Below are 16469 nucleotides of genomic sequence, written 5' to 3' on the forward strand. Positions count from 1 at the left end.
AATGTAGAGGGAGAGTGATCTTTTTTTGATAATTAATTAAACGTATTGTAGATGGTATAACTGAGACATGGTTTTTATGTTTGGATCTGCTTTAACGATCGAGTTTTTATATAAATTTATTTAACGGGTTTTTAAATGCTTTTTCTTATATATTTAGCATCTAATGTTGTATCTTGTAGCAGTTCTTACGCAGAAATTAATGCATTGATTTTTTTTCATATTAAAAGATATTTTGTTGCATAGTATTTGATAGCTAATGTAAATATAATGTGGAATACTACATTGGGATAAGTTTGTCCATGAAAAAGGGTTTAACATTGCATTTATTATAGGATTGATTATTTTATTTGAAATATTTTATTGGAAAACAAATTTCCCGGTGTCGAACAGCTGATTTTATTATAGGTAGCAGACGTCAGGAAGACATTTTCTAAAGTCGAGGTAGCTCGTCATCTGCTAGACGGTGAAAGGAATGAATGACTTTGTTCCATAATGAACTTAGTGGTAATAGTCCTACAACGCTTGCTAGCGTAACATTGCGCAGTATTTTTGATTAGTTGAAGTTAATCGATTATCTATTATTACCAAAAAGTTGTTCTTAAAATGCAAGGGTGCATTTAAAATGGCGCTGGGTGACTCGAGTGAAGTGTCAAAGGTCGATTTTTCTGTTCCTTTTTTTTCGCACTTATATACGCATTAATAATTTTGCTCTGTCAATTAGATTCGAAGAACAGAGCTTTCTTTATATAATCGGAACGTGTTTCGTTCGAGAATCTTCGTTGACACAAAGACAATTTCCAAGGAGAGATGAACGCTCATGATGGAGGTTGTAATATCTACTCAATAAATATTTATTTTTCTTTCAGATCGATTTTTTCTTAAGGATATCATATTACATTATTAATGGTTACATAAAGATCTATATGTGTTTTGTTTTAATGTTATTAATGAAATTCCCCCTTTTGCATAAGATTATGCGTAACAGGATAAGTCCTGTTTCTTATATTGCTTTTCAGTCAAATTTTCTTTTGTTATAATTAGATTCCAAGGCCTGTAATTGAATCTGACAATTATTTTGAATATATGAGATTATTCAATCCATCATAAATGTCTTTTTGATTACAGGTTGTTGACCTGTTTAATAAGTTTAATGAGAGCCTGGGAACATATACTTTCTCAAGATTGATAGGTCAATTTATCGAAAAATATCAAACATCAGCTACCTTATTCGTTGTTGCTGGTTGTTCGTTATTTATAATTCTGGTAGGATTAATAATTATATTAAGAAAATGGAAGAACAAAGAATTTCTACCCGAGGTCAAGCAGTTTGTGGGTGTTGGCACTGGCAAGCCAAGATTCAGGAAGAGAGACAAAGTTCTCTTCTACGGCAGGAAGATGTTGCGAAAAGTCAAGTCAATAAGTGGCCAGGTACATCCAACGGGCCAAGGAAAAAAGCGTCGAGCTGTTATGCGATTTGCTAGAAGGCTTTTGCAACTGAAGAAGGATACTGTGCCGCAACAGCTTAAGGTGGCATTCTAATTCACATTTTTAAACTACATACTGACAAATTATTCCACTTTTGTCATGCTTTACTTTATCATATTATATTTCAAGGTATTGGAACCACCAGCTGAGTACCTTGAGGAAGATTTAGGACCTGGAGAAAGAGTTCCGCCAGACGCACTCTACATGCTCCAGAGCATAAGAGTGTTTGGTCATTTTGAAAAGCCTGTCTTCCTCAAACTTTGCAAACACACTGAAATCATGAACTTAGCAGCTGGAAGCAGTCTATTTAAAATTGGAGATCCCGATGAGAATGTTTTTATAGTACAGCAAGGTTTGGTAAATGTATTCATCACAGGATCGGATGGCTCTCAGATCTCATTGAAATTGGTGAAGACAGGAGAGTCAGTTACCAGTCTCTTAAGTTTTACTGACGTACTTACCGGCCATACTAGCACCTACAAGACTGTGTCTGCCAGAGCAGTGGAAGATTCTGTTGTAGTCAAATTGCCAATGCACGCATTTCAAGAGGTATACATAGTTCCCAATTATAAAATAGGTTCAATCATAAGGTTGCCAGGATCTTGATAAATTTGTTCAATACTTTAGGTCTTCCAAGATCATCCAGACGCATTCATTCGAGTTATCCAGGTCATTATGGTTCGCCTACAACGCGTGACATTCACAGCCTTGCACCACTACCTCGGTCTTTCGGCAGAGTTAGTCAACCAGGGTTCACATAAAAAGAAACAGAGTCCATTTTCCGGGTCACCTGTGCGCTCGAGGACCCGGGAGAGTTTTCCCGGACACAACGCGGATAATGTATCCAGTATGTATACCGGAAATGAACACGAAGGCAGTGAGATGTTCCACAGAGACTCGTCGAACATCATCGGCTCACAGCCAGTTCCCATCCTGGTAAATCGCAAGTACGTATTGACTTGCAATAGAAGTAGACGTCATGGTTTAATTGCACCGCCTCTTAATAGGTCGAAGAACAATCTTGACTGGAAGGGTCAAAGTTCGAGTCCACAACCCAGCCAAATCACTCCGGACATGGTACCAGAATGCGATTCTCACTGGTCCGGTTCCTCCGGAACAAACTACCAGCAAGGATCTCTTCAAGGTGGTGCACCAGATATTATGTATTCGGGATCTAGTTACTCTAGGAAACGGTCGACGCACGAGGGTCCTCAACAACAGCTGGACGAGGCACAGCTGGTGCAAATTGCCACAGATGCATTCGTAAAGGAATTTGGCTTAGAAGATGATTCGGTTCTTAAGGATGGGAAAGTCCAAATCCGGGAAGTGCCCGCCGGTACTTATCTTATGAAGGAGGAGTCACACAAGGTCGGAATCATCTTCAAGACTATGTAAAGACTGGTAGCTACTTATGAGCACTGGTGTAACAAGTTATATTTTACAGGACGTAGCCCTGGTCTACGTTCTATCCGGATGCTTGCTAGTGAGTCAACGCGTTGCAGAAGGTCGAGATGCTGGTCAGGAAGTCCACATGTTCACAGCGCATCAGGGTGAAATAGTAGGTGGTCTCGCAGTGTTAACTGGTGAACCATCCTTCTATACCATACGCGCAAAACATGCGAGTCGGATAGCCTTGTTATCAAAATCAACATCCTTCGCCATCATGCGAGAAAAACCCAACGTTGTTCTCCACGTAGCCAACACCGTAGTGCGAAGACTCAGTCCATTTGTCAGACAGGTACACCCTGAACCTCCTCCCAGTACAACTCCTTGAGTACTAATTTCCATTCCTTATTCTTGTGCAATAGGTGGACTTCGCGCTCGACTGGCTCTTCCTCGAAAGTGGCAGAGCAGTTTATCGCCAAGGCGACGAGTCCGACTCTACGTTCGTAGTCCTAAGTGGCCGTTTGAGATCCGTGATTACCTACAAGAACGGCAAGAAAGAACTGGTGGCTGAATATGGTAAAGGAGACCTGGTGGGCATAGTAGAAATGGTCACCCAGACACCAAGATCCACAACGGTCATGGCTGTTCGTGATTCCGAATTAGCCAAGTTACCAGAAGGTCTCTTCAACGTTATCAAGCTTAGATATCCTATTGTAGTCACCAGACTGATTAATCTACTCGGACATCGTATACTGGGATCCTGGCAAGCTAAAAATGGCACCAGTGACACACAGTACGTAACACCATAACCATAAATTAAAAATTCTTTAAATATTTATCTTACGAAGACTCTCATTCTCTAGACGACAAGCAGCTACTGTCGATGCTCGTCCATCCCAAGTAAATTTCTCAACAGTAGCCATCGTACCAATCTCAGAGGATGTTCCTCTGACCGCATTCACTTATGAACTGTATCATTCACTATGTACTATCGGTCCATGTCTAAGATTAACGTCGGATGTCGTCCGCAAAGTAAGTCAATTCTAAAATATAATTCGAATACCTAAGTAATAAATATTTTTAATAAATTCAGACCCTGGGCACTTCTATAATGGAGCCAGCTAACGAGTACAGACTAACCTCATGGTTGGCACAGCAAGAGGATCAGCATCGAATATCCCTGTATCAAAGCGACTCCAGTTATACCCTCTGGACGCAGAGATGTGTTCGTCAGGCGGACTGTATTCTCATCGTAGGTTTAGGAGAATGTCCACCAAGTCTGGGTCGCATTGAACGTGAGGTTGAACGTTTAGCTATGCGTACACAGAAGGAATTAGTTTTACTACACAGAGAACAGAGTGGTCAGCGCCCATCGAATACCGTCCAATGGCTGAACATGAGATCTTGGGTTTCTAGTCATCATCATATACAGTGTCCCAAGCGGATGTTCACTAGAAGATCTCAATACCGCATTGTAAGTTACTATTATTAAACCACACAATAGTTCCATCTCACATGCTTTCTAACACTCGTTTAATTTTTCAGAACGAACTATATTCAAAGGTCTTAATGTCAGAGCCCAATGTGCATAGTGACTTCAGCCGATTAGCTCGCTGGCTCACAGGCACCTCCGTCGGCTTAGTTCTAGGAGGTGGTGGTGCACGTGGAGCAGCTCACATTGGAATGCTCAAAGCTATCCTAGAAGCAGGCATCCCTATTGACATGGTCGGCGGTGTCAGCATCGGGGCCTTCATGGGCGCACTCTGGTGCATGGAAAAAAATATTACTACAACCACGCAAAAAGCTCGTGAATGGTCAAAGGTATTCTATAATTATATAATAAATTTATTGAATAATCTATAATTGTTTATATAACAATATCGATCTCGCTCAGAAAATGACTCAATGGTGGCGACAAATGCTTGACCTGACTTATCCCATGACGTCGATGTTCTCTGGAAGGGATTTTAATAAAACTATACAGGCTACCTTCGGGGACACCTACATAGAAGATCTCTGGCTTCCGTACTTCACCATAACGACAGACATCACCGCGTCTTCGATGCGCACGCACACACACGGTCTGTATGCCAGTCTATTAATGCAGGTAGTTCTTTTTTTTTTGAATAGGCGGAATACATCTTTAATTAAAGACTGCTTTCCGCTAGAGCGTAGCTTAGGTACGGCAAGTGTCCACGACTGAAGAGCTAATCGAAGCTCCTTGTGGCCGCTTTCCATGTACACACGTGCGCTTATCCAAATTTTCTTTCTCACATTTATTTTCTTATTACCCCCTTGTGTTCCTCTAATAATACCCTTGCTTTTGTAGTATGCTTTTGAATAGCCACGGGGGGCGAGCTTTGTGAATAATCGTTGTTGACGTACTCTCCGTTTTACGTATTATATCTGTATATGTCGCTTGTTCGAATTTATTGGATAATTGGCAAAGCAAGGTTTCGCTCCTTTTTCATGCTCTGGACCTGAGGAACTTAGGCTAGGATCATCCTGTATACAAAATTTTGTGTCCCATCCACTTTATCTTGACGTATTAATCAAGGATATCAATCAGGCATTATTGTTGAATTATTGTCGCGCATAGCTAGGAAAATTTTGATAACTGTGAGATTGAATGATCTGCTTAAGATTGAGATATGTGCATATTTTAAAAAAAAAGGGAAAGCAAAGGACAATGAGCAGTGCTAAAATATGTAATTCGTCGTGTTTAGGATCGCTGTGGCGGTACATTCGTGGTTCGATGTCATTGTCTGGTTATATGCCCCCAATGTGCGACCCAATCGATGGCCACCTCCTCCTGGACGGCGGGTACGTCAATAACCTTCCAGGTAATTTAAAACGCACAAAGACCTGGTCAAGGTACTTTGTACGCTTTAATAAGTCGCGCAATACGCGTATAAATGTACAGTATCGATTAAGTTACAATGTCAGATTGCAAATGGCTAGTTCTATGTGCGTAAAGATACTATGATAATGTTCTCTCGCGCCACCCTGATCTTAAACTTCACGTCGAAGCTCGCTCCCGTGGCTAAAAGATGCACCCTGGAGATTCTGAACGGTTTAGTTTGCTCGGCTCAGGCTTGCTATGGAGATACATTCGATCCAGTATGACCATTGCGGGTGTTTTTCCTCCCGTATGCGATCCTCTCGATGGACATCTTTTGGTCGACGGGTGTTACGTTAACAATGTACCAGGTACCCTGTTTACTAAGCGATCCAAACACTTTTCAAAAATAATTATACTGAACAACAATCAAAGCGGCTCTTGAGACAGTACGCTTATTCGTTTTGTACATTATTCGGATACTCTTAAATCTTCTTCGAAGCTGACGAGATGCTCAGGCAAGGAGCCCATCACATCCTGGCCATCGACGTTGGATCTCAGGATGATACGGACTTGACTAACTATGGAGACTCACTTTCGGGTTGGTGGTTACTTTGGAAACGATGGAATCCATTTGCTACTCCTGTCAAGGTTCCTAATCTACCGGATATCCAGACCAGGTTGGCTTACGTTAGCTGCGTCCGACAATTGGAAGAGGTTAAGTCTTCGGATTACTGTGAGTACATCAGGCCACCGATAGACAAGTACAAGACCCTTCAGTTTGCCAATTTCGATGAGATCAAAGACGTCGGTTACCAACACGGTAATTAAAAATACAATTCTGGTTAGATTGTTGTTGATATGGGATTGTTGTTGACTCATGGGACTCTTTTTTTTATTTTTCAAGGAAAAACTTACTTTGAAGGTCAGTCTAAGGCTGGAGTACTGCCAAGGTTTAATGCCGACCGGGAACATGCCAGAGCGATGCGTGCCAAGCATCAAGCAGCCAATGAACAGTCTATAGCCGCGTACACGTTTACGGATTTAGCGCAAATGGTCTGCAAAGTCTCGACAGGAAGTCGGTATGTGGATTTGGACCTGGACTCGGATTCAGATGAGTTAGAAGAGTATGAAGCTGATCTAGAGGAAGACGCACAGGAAGTAGGATACGCTTCTGAACCTACTGCTGGAATTTTGGATCAGGTATTTACCTTACATTATAAAACAAGATAATTAATTAAATTTGTATTATACATCATGCTGGTACTTGACAGAGTCCTCAGGATAGTCGGCTACGGAGAAGAGCAGGTGTTTCTCTAAGTCTATCTGATACTGAAGCAGAATCTGAACTGGAATACCACCCGAAGATATTTTAACACGAGGAGTCATTGATGAGCCTTGTAAAAATAGTGAATCGGAAAATCAAGAGGTCGTCGGAACTTCTTTTTGAGTATGTAAATCAATCGAACATTTATTATTATTATAAAAAAGTCCGGAGTGCGAAACAAATGTTCGTAAAAAAGTACAAAATAATTGTCGACTGTATTGAACAATGCAAGTGTCCAGCAACTTGTTTCGATATCGCAGTGAAACTTGCCGTAACGGCATGCTAGTAATTGATGCGATCATTGTTACATTATTATTATTAATTATTATAAGAATATAACTGTTCTATTTCCACAAAAAGATATAATTCACTGAGTCCTTCACCGTTTAATAACAACAGGCCTGCATCGGAATCACTAGGCAATTTAATAATTTGTCGTCATCGTGAGATCTGGATCTATCAGAGCTAGCGCAGCACCCACCAAATGTAGAGATCCTGTGATAAGAACCTGGGGTTTATTTGTTAAATTAGAATTTTCGCTGCTATCCTTCTTTATGCGTTCTAGAGCCTCGCTTACGCTATTGGCAAACGTTGAACCGTCACCCCAAATTTCACAGTGCCACTGACATCTGCGTATCTGCTCTTGTGTTGTCACTGAGAAATTTTGTTGATCAGTTTTTGATATTGTTCCTGCCACATTGGGTACGAAGAAGACCTTCTCAAAGGACAGGGTACGAAATGGTTTAAGTAACTTCAAAGAATCACGGGCACCTGTACTGTTGAAGATTAAATATCTTCTCTCTGGAGAATTACGAGTAACATCTTTGAACCAGGAAACACAGAACTCTATACTCTCAATCGTATGAGCACCATCTACGTAGAAGTCCATACTCTTGCCACATAGAATCTGTGTTCGCCCTGGCCACTTGCAGGATGATAATGCCTCTGCTACTTTTTCAAATGATATTGTTGAGGAACATTGAAGTTTTTCGAGAGAAGATTCACTGGCTGAATTAGATGAGTTCAGTTTTGTTTGTAATTTTGAGTTTGAGATATTTAATATTTTTCTTTGTGTACTACTGTCACTTGCATTGAGAAGGTCTCTAGTTACTTCAGTTGAGGAAGTTGTATTATTGTTTAGTTGATTTGTAACTGTACTTGGAGCAGTGGTATTATTTCCATTATCGTTGCCAAAATTTGGATTCTGCGTTTTCCAAGATATCCATGTTTTGGACAGGTCAATAGCTAAGGATGCGTTACACCATTGGACTTTGCTCTGGATGCTAAGTGTCGGAGGACCATTTCTCCAGTTATAGCTTTGATAATTGGTTACGATACTTAGATCACAATGTTTTTCTTTTGCTCGCCTCTCCAAAATAGTCATAGCTTCCTTTGGTTGTGACACTGTAAATGCTCTGGTGTTTTCTTTGAAAATTCCTGATTTCTGGAAAGCTATCGACTCCAAAGTGCTTCCTAGTAACATTGTGTGATCCAGACCTAAACTAGTTATACCAACACACACTGGATTTCTTACAATATTCGTGCAATCATGCTCGCCACCAATTCCCACTTCTATGATAGCCACGTCAACTTTTACTTCCAGAAAGACGTGAAACATTAAAACTGTCAGGAACTTGAAATACTGTGGCATGTCTGTGTCATGTTCTTTTTTCTTGTCGAGAGACTCATATACTTTCCAGAAAGACTGCGTAAATTCCTCTTCAGGCATTGGTTGACCATTAATCCTAAGACGTTCCCTTACATTGATCAAATGTGGAGAACTGTAGAACCCTGTGATAAAACCATGCTTACGTATAATTGCTTCTATAAAAGCACACGTAGATCCCTTTCCTTTAGTCCCAGCTACATGAATGACTGATAATTTATCCAATTCCTCCATAGTTATTCCGGACCTTCAAAGACAATAGACATAATTATGTATCACAGTTACAGAAGTTTAGTTGTTCCATTGTGCTTACCGTAGCAGATATTTTCTAGTGTCCTTTAGATTAGTATTTGTTGCTGAATTGTGTGTTTTGACATTCTGTAAGTATGCAGCATTGCTTTGCAAGTTATTCAAAGCCTTCACAGCTTCCTGAAAGTACAGACCATGTTGTGACATTAGTAGATCCGAGTTAGTACATAATCACTTTTATTACAAAAGTTGCAGTCATCGTAGGGTACAATAAATAACATAAACAGTTAATGTCGCATGATGATATACTTTGTACACTTTAAAATTAGACTATTATCAAGAATACGTAAAGCGGAAAATTCAGTGATAACTTAATAAGAAAAATGAAACTTACGTACATCATAACTTGGAATTGTGCTGGCTGAACGTATTCCAGGTACGTTGAGAACCATTTTCCTTAGGATAATAAGCATCTAGAGACATTCATTATGCAATCAGTAAGTGCTTAAACGTCACAACAACTCTATCATGTTTATATTTTTTTTTCTCAATTTCATGGAAATCCTCAATGTCAAAGGTTAATAATTCATGGACGCGATAACCAGGTCCACTTCCTTATTGCCTTTAGATTCTGGGGTGCGTTAAACCCGACATGAGTCCCAAAGGGTATTTCAAATTACAACATGATCAAGTCGTTCATTAGAGTCATAAAGAATGTCGCAACATTATTCAACATAATTATATGTAAATCATTTATAACGCAATCAAGAATCTTAATACGAAGCAGATACTTATAAATGACAAAATGATATTACGGGAATAATCGTATTTGATCTTTGGCGCGTAGAGCACGTGATGAAATTCTTAAGAAAATTTATGAAATCATCAGACTATTGATTAAAATTTAGGTCATGCATATATAAACCGTAGAACGTAATAAAAAAATATGCCAATAACAGAATCAATCAAAGTACCTAATTACTATTGATAAATTGCTTTCGACTCATGTGCGATGATGATCGTAATGATCATAGCAGTAAGCAACGTGCGTGGTTAGCTAGTGGACTCGTAATTTTACAAGTTCTGACTTGAAACGTTTTCTATTAATAAAGTAGTAACCAATTTCATCCAAGGTGATGTACTAGAAGAAATTTTGAGTTTTATTAAAAAGTTTACTAGGAGTTTTGGCTTTTGTGTTTTAATCCGAGGAAAAATAGTATAAGAACGTGATCTTGCACATGGTCGCGCGATATCTGTCGGTGCGCGCGCGCCAGATCGGTATCCTGTCAGTCCGGTCGATCCTATCTTCGAGGAACAACAGTCAGGACTCACACTGTACTATTCCGGCGGTTTCTTTCTTCTCAAGTTACTCCGGTGGTAGATTTATTTCTAGTGACGATACCTCGGATTCCTTGACGATGGCCGACGTGTCTATGAACATGGGTATCACGCGCAAAATGTCTTTCGGTTTTAATGGGAAACTCAACGGCGTCGAAGGGAAGACTCCTTTTCTTATTGGCGTATCTGGTGGTACCGCTAGTGGCAAGGTAATAATTTCTTTTCCATGCTGATGCTATATGAATTATTTAAATATTATTATTGGGAAAGTATCACTGTAACCTATACTCATTTCTTGGTTTTGACTGGTTTGTCTTGTATGGTTCAGTATTTCATTAGGCTTTGTTAAATTTTTGTCAAGAATTGTTCATTGGTTTCAGTCTACAGTTTGTAAACGTATTATGGAGAAATTGGGACAAGTCGATATGGACCACATGGAACGGCAGGTAGTCTGCATATCACAGGACAGTTTTTATAGAGAGCTTACACCTGCAGAGAAACTTAAAGCTGAAAAGGGACAGTTCAATTTTGATCATCCTGATGCGTTCGATAATGATCTCATACTTCAGACTCTACAAGATATTCTTGCTGGGATCAAGTGTGAAATTCCAGCTTACGACTACAGGACAAACAGTTTGTAAGTGAATTTCTTATGTATATATTAGACAGGGTTTTTTCAAAGGAATACTGAAGTACATATATCAGTTTGACAAATAGATTTATTTAAATATGATTGACACAAGCAATATCAGATGTATGATACATCAATAAATAAATTGAATGAATAGCATCAAAAAAAAGTTAATGAATTAGCAGCAGCTACTCTGGAGACGATAGAGCTTGCGGCTCAAGCATCCTCCACAGTAACGTCTTGGCAGGTAAGATGGTCCATCCTAAACAGAACAAAGGACACAATATTAATACAAATGTTTCTTTAATCTTATCAGAGGATGTAGTTATACAAATGAAATAATTCTGAAGATTTGTGAAACATTTATACATAAAACATATTTGGCAAAATCTAATACTCACATAGTAAGATCCACATCCTCCGCAACTGTTTCCACCATCGATCACAGATAAGCTCAATGGTTGCGGAAGGAGCTGAGGCATTGGAGCAATAATAGAACCACCACCACTGCTGCCACAACCACAAGAATCACATCCACATCGTCTGCAGGCGTCAACTTCCGTAAAGGACATGATGACGAGGGCGACGAGAGCAAAGACACACACAAATTTTCCCTGCATTTTCTTGATTGGATAAACTTTTACTCGAAAAGTCGTTGGGTCTTAGCGAAAAGATGACAAGTTGTCAAAAAAACAGTTGTTATTCACCGCAGTAAGCAGCTGTGATACATTTGACAGGCAGCGGATGACTTTTTATAGTAGCGAGTTCGTATGCTCACGTGCTTCGAGTAAAGTGAAACTCTGCAAATTTTAAACTTGTTGGTAAATATCCTGATATCGCGTGAACAAAGTAGACGCGCTCACGACTCGGAGCACGTGTTTTGATTTAATGCATATAAGCCCACCTGCTACACGTTAATGTAATGTTGCATTATGTCGAATTCTTCGCTGGTTGCAATCTTGTTTTGATATTGCAAAACACGTAGTCTGATTCACAAAGCTGTCACTGCCAGCCGTTCATTTCAGAATATTATTATTGCGAAACTTTGTGTATAAATTACAGTATATACACACAAGCGATATCCAATCATTATCTGTTTCTGTCAATAATTCGAAATTCTTTTGTCTTTCAGAGTAAAGGATCAGATCACCACGATATATCCTGCGGATGTTGTCCTTTTCGAAGGGATTCTAGTCTTCTACTTTCCAAAGATTCGAGATTTGTTTCACATGAAACTGTTTGTGGATACTGACTCGGATACCCGACTAGCGAGAAGAGGTGAATATTAAAGAAATTGTACTAATTAGTATTAAGTAAGTTGATGGTAATGAGGTAAACAATCTTTTAGTACCTCGTGACATCAAAGAAAGAGGAAGGGATTTGGACTATGTGCTGAATCAGTATATGAATTTTGTGAAGCCAGCCTTTGAAGAATTTTGTTTACCTACGAAGAAGTTTGCTGATGTAATAATACCCAGGGGAGCCGACAATACGGGTAATTAGTCAAATTTATTAATATATTTTTGTAAAAATTGTAATTCTACCATGTCACTTGAGCATCATTTAACGCGTCAATAATTACCTAATTTATTATCATCTTTTATCATTCTTATGCTTCATATAAGCCACGACTTTCCTGCTTTTACACCATTCTACCTCACTCGATATTTCATGGGACTAGATCGAAGCAAATTATATCCTGACTTTATCGATGTTACATGAAGTCAATAATATTTGTCGATCTACTTGCGCAAACTGCACCTGAGAGCTTTGACAATTGAAATAACGTCATCAAAATTATTTAAAATTCATTTGTATTAAGTATGCCGTTTATCTGATGTGGCTTTATTTGAAAAATACAAGTCGAGGCAGTAAGAATACTTAAAGTTGTGTCGAAACTAATTTTGTAATTTAAGTAACATATCAATCAGCATCGAACAAGCTGAAACAATGTATGAAGTAAGAGATACTGCAAAAAGATATCCATAAACCATAGACAGAGCCAGACTCTCAGGTGTAGGCACATGAAATCTATGGAGTTTTGGGCAGCTTTACACGTGCAGCTATTATCTCTACCTTATTAAGGGCTGAAAGGCTATTTATTTTTTATGGGTGCTGCCCGGTGGTTGAAGGGTATGACTGTCGCTGGGCTGTGAACGCTGTATTTTGAATAAATTAGGGTACGAATTGCAATGGCAATCGTATTACAGACATACATGGTTTGGTTCTTGTATGTTCGCAGTGGCGATAGACCTTATAGTGCACCACATCTGGGACATTTTGCGTTCGAAAAAGGCCGAAACTGCGTCCGGGCAGCATCCATACATCTTCCAGCGTAGGCGTACTTCGGCCTCATCCGACACCCTCAGCAGATGACCGATATAACCAAATAAAAAAAGCTCCCTCGATAAAATGATACATTCTACACCAGCTACCATTATACACTACCTTTTATTATTCAAAAATCATTAACGTATCACGTCCAGAATAACGTGAACGCGTTTAAACAGACTGCATAGTTCTCTTATTTTTTTGCTAATGATTTTTTTTCTTTCATTACATTACTCCGCTTTTTACTCCGTGTAACCATAAAATCATCTTTGCATTACACGTTGTCTCGGTTTCAGTAGATCTTAGTCTGGCGTCTCTATTTATATTTTTCTTCGCATTACTACTTATTTAGTTCTCGCTTTACACTGTGATCGCACTGTCTAATTTTAATGTAATTTTCCACGATAACAACGAGGGAGGTAGTATTACGGTTTGATTCCTAATCGACGTGCCATTCATGTATTAAAAATACACGTCGCAAAACACATTCTGTCGCGTGGCTCCTATTTTTTTTATTAATCACTGATGTTCAGAAGTAGACTCGAGTAAATTCCTCGAGATTGTTTTTTTTCCAGTATGATTTTCCTCTAATTTTATAGTGTATATTCGTCAATTAAGATTTTGATACGTGGATTAAATGAATGAATACATGAGCGGGGGAGTAGCTGCGGAATTCTCGGACATGTTAAAGCGATTGTAATTGAATATGTCGTAACGTAATTACATGCCTTTTAACAAAAGACTTATTATTCACACTGTGAGCAGACTGTTTTTTTTCTGTTTTACCTCAAGAAAACATTTATAATCTAAAGGAATGCCCTGTCATTGCATAATACTTATACCTATTACATAAATGTGTGATTAAAACAGAAAATTACATATAAAGCTGAGATATGCGCACTGTAAGCGATACGAATGTATTGTGATTGTTCTATTTGAAAAGTACTACTAAAAGTACTGCTAAAAACGTACGGCTATGGAGCTCAACTCCTAAGATGTACTTTTAAGCGAATACCAAATTGCCTCGTTCCTACCGTTATTCAGTGCCTGTCCAATTGCAGATAAATTTGGACTAAGTCAATAATAGTATAATTAATTGAACAGCCAAATAGCATTATTATATTCTGATGAGGAAATGTATTAAAAAAGAATGTAATAAACCCATGGAAAGTTTTTCAGCAGTAATGGATCATTAGGCCTGCATGACACACCTGCTTGGTTTTTTTTTCCAAATAATTATGAGCTGTGCATTTGTTAATTTTTTTGTTTTGTTACAGTGGCCATAGAATTGATAGTACAACACATTAGGGATTTCCTTAGTAACCGTGGTAGGGTTACAGTTGAGTCTGAGAGTCCTGTTAATCGTGGCGAAGGACTGAGTCCTGTTAATCGTGGGGAAGGACTGTTCAAGAGGCCCCATTAACGTCTCTTAAAAGTTTTACACGTCGCACAGAGGACATCGTGGACAATTTAAAGATTAATTCTGTCGACTTCTGTACGTCGATATAACACACATCTAAGTCAATTTACTGTGAATCATGGTTTTTTTTTCTATTAAGTTTGCACATGAATTCTAAAGAGTTTGAGATTTTTTGTATTTATTTGTCAGAGAAAGAGAGATATTCTAACTGTTGTTATATTTAAAATTAATGTAGTTTAAGGTGTACAAAAATACAAGAGAATATTATAGTCATAACTATATTATTATTTTTGAGTGAGATAGTTGAAAGCTATTGGAACATTGCAGAATTAACTTGTAAATCAGATAGCGCATTTAACAATGGCTTGATCATGAGATAAGTTAGGGAATTAGGATACTGAATTATGAATAATCAATTATTTATGTCGTCGAATGCTGGTTTTATTCGACCACTGTATTTACAATGTGTAATTATTAAAGATTTAAACTTACAGAGTGTAGCAGTTACCAATTTAAATTATAATTAATAAAGATTTAAAAAGTTAATATCAGGTATACTTTTTCTTTCATTGATAATATAATTCCAAGTTCATACCATCGTGAATTTCATCTATGACAAATTGTTAAGGAAATATAAGAGTTATATAGCGTATTAATATTTAAAATTATGTTCAAGGTCTATAAACTATTTGTGAGCAAAGGATACAATCTTGCAGTTTGATGTGATCCTTGAAAATGGTATACCACTTTTTCAAGACTATTTTTTCCCAGTGTGTGCCAGTTTGTGCAGCAATCAATTTTTTTAAATCCCCAATGGTGTCATCGGGATTACATTTAACTCTGACTTTTTTCCCCAGTCTGTCATTACAAGTAATTTCCAACATTTCTCTCCCTTGCCTATATGCAAAGCAAATTGTAAATATTTATTCAGAACTATTTCTCAGTGTTATAAATGTTAGAATGTATAGGTTAGACAGACAGCATTGTTGATTTGATTATATGCAACGAATTAAAGAGTACATAAGTATATCGACTAGCCATATAAATTTACAATAAACGTTCTAACATAAACTGGTACTCAATATACTTTGATAATACATAAATATGATTGAAAATGATTAATGCCGATAATTGTAACTATCAACATGAACCGTAATGTTATGAGTACAATTACCGAATAATATAGTCATGCAATATCATGAACATAATAATTTCTATAATACGTAACAACAACTACTACAAATAATATAATGCACAAACCTTAAAAAATCCTTAGTAAAGTATTAAAAAACTCCTTTTGTCAAAAACTGTCTTTACACGTGCGTCTTCCTACTACGTTGATCTTGACACAACAATGGGGAGCTGACCAATTTTTTTTCGTTTTTCTTAATGGGGAACTGGACTAATCTTTTTTCTTTTTTCTTAATTGTGGTACTATAAAAACTATAAATATTGACGTCTTAGGTAAATAATATGCTTATATTTGTTAAAAAAATGATATTAAAAATCGTGTTGCACAAATATAGCAGTTCAAACACCCTGTTGAGTCACGTGACAAAATGGTCGTCAAAACCTTATATTCGGTGCTGCCGTCTTGCGTATTAGTGAGAAAACGTTAGATAACAACTTCTTGTGGCGCCGACCATTCATCATCGCCAATCTAGTCGCTCATTTGCAAAGCACGAATACGGACATTCCTCATTGGTTATTTGGCTCAAAAATAAATTCCACATAAGGAGACAATTTTTCGACGCGACGAGGAGGTTTTTGTCCCACAGTTTATAGTAATATTTTAAC

The 16469-nt window shown here is 38.0% G+C and overlaps 5 protein-coding genes across 17 annotated transcripts; 2 read left to right on the top strand and 3 right to left on the bottom strand.

Moving 5' to 3' along the window:
* Positions 1-401: 401 nt before the first annotated feature.
* On the top strand, positions 402-7396 carry LOC107272808 (neuropathy target esterase sws). Of its 7 annotated transcripts, none has more exons than XM_015750325.2 (16): positions 403-655; positions 722-829; positions 1126-1527; positions 1615-2034; positions 2113-2432; positions 2493-2853; positions 2930-3223; positions 3294-3664; positions 3735-3903; positions 3965-4345; positions 4417-4692; positions 4766-4952; positions 5598-5714; positions 6213-6533; positions 6618-6913; positions 6985-7396. In XM_015750325.2, exons 2-16 carry the CDS (start codon positions 818-820, stop codon positions 7084-7086), a joined length of 4029 nt encoding a protein of 1342 aa, XP_015605811.1. In that variant the 5' UTR covers positions 403-655; positions 722-817; the 3' UTR covers positions 7087-7396. The 7 variants fall into 7 exon arrangements, with proteins under 7 accessions (XP_015605813.1, XP_015605811.1, XP_024945856.1 ...); XM_025090088.1 differs by having other exon boundaries at positions 722-826; XM_015750326.2 differs by having other exon boundaries at positions 403-641.
* LOC107272809 (folylpolyglutamate synthase, mitochondrial-like) lies at positions 7151-10426 on the bottom strand. Of its 6 annotated transcripts, none has more exons than XM_025090105.1 (5): positions 10285-10426; positions 9351-9425; positions 9017-9132; positions 7615-8950; positions 7151-7532 (listed from the first exon to the last, which is right to left on the bottom strand). In XM_025090105.1, exons 2-5 carry the CDS (start codon positions 9423-9425, stop codon positions 7503-7505), a joined length of 1557 nt encoding a protein of 518 aa, XP_024945873.1. In that variant the 5' UTR covers positions 10285-10426; the 3' UTR covers positions 7151-7502. The 6 variants fall into 6 exon arrangements, with proteins under 6 accessions (XP_024945873.1, XP_024945874.1, XP_015605817.1 ...); XM_025090106.1 differs by having other exon boundaries at positions 7151-7691; positions 8196-8950; positions 10285-10425; XM_015750331.2 differs by having other exon boundaries at positions 7151-8950; positions 10285-10424.
* Positions 10015-15105, top strand: LOC107272810 (probable uridine-cytidine kinase). Of its 2 annotated transcripts, none has more exons than XM_015750333.2 (5): positions 10015-10499; positions 10671-10927; positions 12054-12199; positions 12270-12416; positions 14530-15105. In XM_015750333.2, exons 1-5 carry the CDS (start codon positions 10191-10193, stop codon positions 14673-14675), a joined length of 1005 nt encoding a protein of 334 aa, XP_015605819.1. In that variant the 5' UTR covers positions 10015-10190; the 3' UTR covers positions 14676-15105. The 2 variants fall into 2 exon arrangements, with proteins under 2 accessions (XP_015605819.1, XP_015605821.1); XM_015750335.2 differs by lacking the exon at positions 14530-15105 and adding an exon at positions 13164-14426.
* On the bottom strand, positions 10992-11696 carry LOC107272811. Its single transcript, XM_015750336.2, has 2 exons — positions 11323-11696; positions 10992-11183 (listed from the first exon to the last, which is right to left on the bottom strand). Exons 1-2 carry the CDS (start codon positions 11539-11541, stop codon positions 11100-11102), a joined length of 303 nt encoding a protein of 100 aa, XP_015605822.1. The 5' UTR covers positions 11542-11696; the 3' UTR covers positions 10992-11099.
* LOC107272812 (ubiquitin-like protein 5) lies at positions 15089-16233 on the bottom strand. The gene is made up of 3 exons (XM_015750337.2): positions 15933-16233; positions 15379-15569; positions 15089-15282 (listed from the first exon to the last, which is right to left on the bottom strand). Exons 2-3 carry the CDS (start codon positions 15554-15556, stop codon positions 15239-15241), a joined length of 222 nt encoding a protein of 73 aa, XP_015605823.1. The 5' UTR covers positions 15557-15569; positions 15933-16233; the 3' UTR covers positions 15089-15238.
* Positions 16234-16469: the final 236 nt, after the last annotated feature.

Source organism: Cephus cinctus, unplaced genomic scaffold (genome assembly GCF_000341935.2).
Source record: "Cephus cinctus unplaced genomic scaffold, Ccin1 Ccin1_scaffold1289, whole genome shotgun sequence".
NCBI classification, from domain to species: Eukaryota; Metazoa; Arthropoda; class Insecta; order Hymenoptera; family Cephidae; genus Cephus; species Cephus cinctus.

What these genes read in the sequence shown, in the direction of transcription:
- LOC107272809 (XM_015750331.2), bottom strand. Translation starts at nt 9,425, where the DNA reads ATGCTTATTATCCTAAGGAAAATGGTTCTCAACGTACCTGGAATACGT. An exon ending in GCACAATTCCAAGTTATGAT is followed by an intron (nt 9,133 to 9,350) that starts GTACGTAAGTTT and finishes CTGTACTTTCAG; the next exon opens with GAAGCTGTGAAGGCTTTGAA. An exon ending in ACTAGAAAATATCTGCTACG is followed by an intron (nt 8,951 to 9,016) that starts GTAAGCACAATG and finishes TTGTCTTTGAAG; the next exon opens with GTCCGGAATAACTATGGAGG.
- LOC107272812 (XM_015750337.2), bottom strand. Translation starts at nt 15,556, where the DNA reads ATGTTGGAAATTACTTGTAATGACAGACTGGGGAAAAAAGTCAGAGTT. An exon ending in TCACATCAAACTGCAAGATT is followed by an intron (nt 15,283 to 15,378) that starts GTATCCTTTGCT and finishes AATTTGTCATAG; the next exon opens with ATGAAATTCACGATGGTATG.
- LOC107272810 (XM_015750333.2), top strand. Translation starts at nt 10,191, where the DNA reads ATGGTCGCGCGATATCTGTCGGTGCGCGCGCGCCAGATCGGTATCCTG. An exon ending in GACTACAGGACAAACAGTTT is followed by an intron (nt 10,928 to 12,053) that starts GTAAGTGAATTT and finishes TTTGTCTTTCAG; the next exon opens with AGTAAAGGATCAGATCACCA. An exon ending in TACCCGACTAGCGAGAAGAG is followed by an intron (nt 12,200 to 12,269) that starts GTGAATATTAAA and finishes ACAATCTTTTAG; the next exon opens with TACCTCGTGACATCAAAGAA.
- LOC107272808 (XM_015750327.2), top strand. An exon ending in CCCATCCTGGTAAATCGCAA is followed by an intron (nt 2,433 to 2,492) that starts GTACGTATTGAC and finishes GCCTCTTAATAG; the next exon opens with GTCGAAGAACAATCTTGACT. An exon ending in GATGCGCACGCACACACACG is followed by an intron (nt 4,953 to 5,964) that starts GTCTGTATGCCA and finishes TGCTCGGCTCAG; the next exon opens with GCTTGCTATGGAGATACATT.
- LOC107272811 (XM_015750336.2), bottom strand. Translation starts at nt 11,541, where the DNA reads ATGCAGGGAAAATTTGTGTGTGTCTTTGCTCTCGTCGCCCTCGTCATC. An exon ending in GAGGATGTGGATCTTACTAT is followed by an intron (nt 11,184 to 11,322) that starts GTGAGTATTAGA and finishes TGTTCTGTTTAG; the next exon opens with GATGGACCATCTTACCTGCC.